A 4,629-nucleotide genomic window follows, 5' to 3' on the forward strand; every position below is an offset into this window, starting at 1 on the left:
TTGTAGCTGGACARCCCTGAGGAACGCTAGCACCACCTGTCCTTTCCCAGAGGATGGAGTGGAGCTGATCCACTGACCTAGACCTGAAAGGCTCCAGTCTTTATGTCCACTTCTGTTTGACTCTCCGTCTTTGTTTCCACCTGGTGTCTCTCTCAGAACAACATCCAACCCGTAATTCACTCAGTGCTTCATAAATATTTATTAGCTGRGAGGAAAATGGTAAGTTCAGGTACTTCCATGCACAGTAATGAATCACTTGGTATTCTAGGTTTGTAGCTTAGATGTCATATCATAAAGCAGAGGGGCAGAAATGATTAAAATTCACAGAAAGAGAAGAGAGGTAAAATGGATGTGTGAAAGGAGAGGTATGGATCTATTCATGGACAAAACGGATGAAAAAGCATTCCAGCAATTTATCATCTCCTTTTTTGCACTACAAACGTTGTGCACAATTAGAACAACCCTGCACACATTTGAGCTCTGCATCACTCAGCCACCAAAGCACAAATGAGCTCCACGTTGAGAATTAATGCTGCCTGCTCAGCTGAGGAAGCCTAGGAAAGACAAGCACTGGACTGTTAATCTCTCCTTGGCAAATGATGTGGCAGCAGTGGGAAAYAACTCAGTGGGCTTGAGGCTGACTGAGAAAACCATCAGCACAGGCTTTGTGTGACAGCCCTGTCTGAGCTGAGGCTGGATGCACAGACTATGTTTTGAACCGCAGGTCTCACGCATCCTGTCAGCACCACATGGTGCAGACCAGGGCTGGGTGCTTCCCGAAAGGGTAGCTGGCCCGCAGATTTGGAAGGGGTTCAGAGACACTTCCCCAGGCCATTGCATGCTGTACTGGAGATAGCCAGCCTTGAGTTTCCCTTCCTGGGTACACTCRAACAGATAACGTGCCCAGAGTAAAGCCGAGATAATAGCTAGGAATTGGCCAGCACACACAACATACAAGCCTTGCCAGCAGGCAGCCACGCAAGCTGACTTTAGGACATAGACAACAAAGCAGCAAAAGGCCTGAAATAAGAGTGTGGGGAGATCTGGCCAGGTGCTTTTTGTGCTGGTGGATGGTGCCACCCTCTGGCTGTCTCACTTGTGACAGAGCATATTTCTCACACTGGGAAGGGCTGCACTGGCACTGGGGGACACACGAAGCCTCCCTTGGCACCAGACACTTCAGGCCCTGCAGGCCTGGAAACCCACCTCAGGTGCAAACTGTGTGTGTGCAAGCACTCACTGGCATCCCCACGGCCCTCCGAGACAGCTGGTCAGCTTGAGAGTCAGTTGCATAGATGGGAGGCAAACCGTGGCCTCATGCTCCTGGCCCCTGCGGAGACCACTCTGTAGAGAGGCTTGCTTGCACACGACCTGTGGGAGTGTGATGGTGTGCTCTCTGCCCCCCAACCCCAACCTCTTTGTAAACAGCACATGAGCAGGGGCTAATTAAGCACGTGCCAGCTAAAATCCATCTAGTACACAAATATGACTATGAGTCAACCGTCTTACCCCACAAATAGGAGGCAGCCCAGAGCCCATCRAGCTCTCCTGCACGGCAGTGGGCTGCATGGCAGAATCTCCCCTTGAGCAGGAATGTCTGTCAAGGTTACTCCTCAAGGTTGAGAGATCCCTTACTGAGGAGCGATCTCCTCRGTAAATGACTAACAGCATGCTAAAACTTTGCAAGCTTTGCTAAGTTACATCTCTGATTGACTGTGAACATAATCCTTTAGACATAARCTGTTGACCAAGTCTGGGACTGTGACTGGATCCAGCTGCACCCAGACTCCTCTGAGAAGGACTTTGGAAAGCAAGGAGGTCCATTCTGAACCTCGTGACTCAACAGGAGGGTCTCCTTGGCACTTTCATTTGACCCTGTCCTCCACACAGTAAATAAACAAGTGTACCCTGCCATCAACCCTTGTTAAATCATCGTCTTATTTAGGACAGAACTTTGTTAAATCACTATCTTACACCAATAAAACACATTGCTGCTTCTCTCTTATGAGTAAAGTGCATCACTCCTCACTCACCCTTGACAGRGAGTTTCCAACTAAGAGATTTCACTGGCAGCACCTCTGCTTCCCTGTAACCAGGTTATTTTCTCTGCTTCTCAGATGGGTTTTGCAACCTGTATTGCAGTCAGTATMATCACAGTTGTGCTGCTACAGCCTCAAAATGGCTAATTCAAAGCTGGTTTTAAGTACGCCTCCACAGGAGGCACAACATGGGGAAGCCAGGTCAATTGCTTTGTCAGAGACGATCTCAGAGCACAGAGGAAAAAGCAATTGCTGCTGCCAGGTGGGCCTCTTCTCTGACCTACCCATCCAGGTATCTGGGGGTAGGGGGAAAGAGGTCAAAGAAGTGCTGGTTTTGAATGATTTAAGACTTTAACTTTCTGTGATTCCAGTCTCCCTCTTTTCCAGTAGAAGATTGAGAAAATCCTCGTCTTTAAAGGGTATTTTTAAAGAAATTCAAGTCTGGCAGAAAATCACAGCAACAGGGGCCAGAAGATATTGCTATGGATGAGCATTAATGTGTCCTACACCGCATTCTGTCTCTCAGGTAGCAGTTCTGTACAGTTCAGTACAACAACATCTTTATTTTGACCAAAGAGGCAGCTTTCATTCATTTTTGCCAGTGCTATTCCATTCTTATCTGCTTAGTATAAGCAGAGGGAGACTCTGGGTATTTAAAATGCAGACTGAAAGGCTCTTAAACGCTCCTTGGAGAAATGACACCCCGCCGCCTCTGCTGATATGCTCCCTGCTGCTTGCTTCCAGCAGGGTAGCCTTCCTCCTCACTCTGGCAAATTAAACCCAGATGTGTGTTTTGATAAAACAACAAGCAAGAGGGAGGAGCAGCAGAAGATTTCAGTTCTGGTTTGCATACAGTCTAGCTGCAAGGCAAAGGCTGGCCTGTTTAGCAGAGAAAAGGACTGTAACTCAGCAGCAGTGGGGAATCAGTGAAGAATTTGTCTGAGATCTCACACCTGAAATTGTACAAAGAAAAAGAGGGTGAAGAGAGTGGATGTCTACCAGCTCTTCTATAGGAGCCTCTCTGCTGTGCTGAGGATATTTTTCCACAGCTCACCTGTAAGCTCTTTGGTAAAGCGGCACTCTGCAGCCTCTGCTGGGCCAGCTATCCCGCTGCAGTAGGAATATAAACACTACTTCCCAKCAAAAAGATTATATCCAAGAGCAACAGAGAGGAAGAAAAGAAGTTAGCTGCGTAATCCTCTGTCATATGTTGCAAATATAAAAGTCTATTTCTTCCTGTAGCAACATAACTCTGTAGGGCTGCTTTCCTCTTGAGCTGAGGGTTTGCCAGCATCTGTGCTCAGTACATCACCATTTTAGTATACACAAACTTAATTTTCCACCCAGCTGCTTAAACTATGTAAGCAGTAGTCATGTAAAGGTGTGTGCGAGGTCTGTGCATCTGTGAGCAAAGCTAGATGTTCAGGTGCTGACAGAGCATGCTGCCCAAGCCTGCTCTTTGCTGAGGGTTAGCATCGGATTTACAGGGATCGAAGTTTCTCCAAACTGCAAAGCGAGGAGCAGTGTTGCACAGTGCAAGCCAGTTTGTGCATGGCATTGCCTGCACTGGGCCAGAAGAGGGACCTCGTATTGCATCCTGAAGAGAACAACTGTGCCACAGAAGCAACAGTTCAGTGCAAATTGGAGGTGAGGTTGTAGGTGGCTCACTCCCATGACTGCCAGCAGCAAAGCAGGAGTTACTCTGCAGCTGTGCTCTCCATCATCCCCCTGCATGGGGCAAGAAGGATGGAAAGGTCAGGGGCCGAGACAGGAATTCATCAGTGAGGAGCACTTACTCCTTCCCATCGTAGGTTCCTGTGCCAGCATCCCTTTGGAGAGGGCAAGAGAAGGGCTGTTCCTGCCTCTCGCTCTGCCTTGCTTTAGGTAAGAGCTGTGTCTCTCTGCCACAGTGTCCCCATTTGCCTCCCTGCTGTGGGGTCGATACGGGYAAGAGCTGTTTTTCGCTGTGTGTCCAGACATCCCCCACCCTGACCCCCTAGGTATGTGCAGAAGAGCAGCAACCAGTTTTACTCCAGCTRGCCTAATCTCTAACACACAGGCATAACCTGCGCAGTACCCGTGGCTCCGTGTGCTCCAGAGGACACTGCTGCTTTCTGTGTCTCCAAACAAGCTGGCAAGGGCGGGCCAGGAGCAGGCCTTTCTCCGCTCTGAGCAGCACATCAGGAGTGTTAGGAAGCAAATCCCCCTGCAGGGAATTAACGGATCGCCACAAAGGCTGGGAGAGCACCTCCGGGAACCCGCGTGGGCTTCAGCGGAGTCTGACAGGACGAGGAAGCAGGAACGGACGCWGATGCAAACAGCCGTGCTGCTGCCTGATAGAGCCGCAGTTCAAACGGCAACCCGTGTTCGCCTGCGCACCGCGACGCCACGCTCGTGGCCACTCTTGCTGGTGGCAGCTGGAAAGCAGCTGGAAGCAGGGAGGGCTGCGCCGACCCAGCGGCAGAGGCTGCTGCTGCCAGCGACGAGACCGCCGGCGAGCGAGCGCGCCTGGGCGCCAGGCCGCGCGCAACAGTCACGCCGGCTGCGAGGCCGCGCCGGACGGGCTGCGAGAAGAGGCGGCTGCCGTCGG

General features: G+C 50.5%; 1 protein-coding gene across 1 annotated transcript in view; it reads left to right on the forward strand.

Moving 5' to 3' along the window:
• The first annotated feature begins 3,711 nt into the window (after positions 1-3,711).
• Positions 3,712-4,629, forward strand: part of TTC12 (tetratricopeptide repeat domain 12) — a 21,690-nt gene continuing 20,772 nt past the window's right edge. Inside the window, exon 1 of the mRNA XM_085316747.1 lies at positions 3,712-3,793. Within this exon, the coding sequence (XP_085172873.1) occupies positions 3,712-3,793 (82 nt within the window). The remainder of the gene's footprint in view (positions 3,794-4,629) is intronic.

Source organism: Rhea americana, unplaced genomic scaffold (assembly GCF_003343005.1).
Source record: "Rhea americana isolate MKP2758 unplaced genomic scaffold, rheAme1 scaffold_48, whole genome shotgun sequence".
Classification (NCBI taxonomy): Eukaryota; Metazoa; Chordata; class Aves; order Rheiformes; family Rheidae; genus Rhea; species Rhea americana.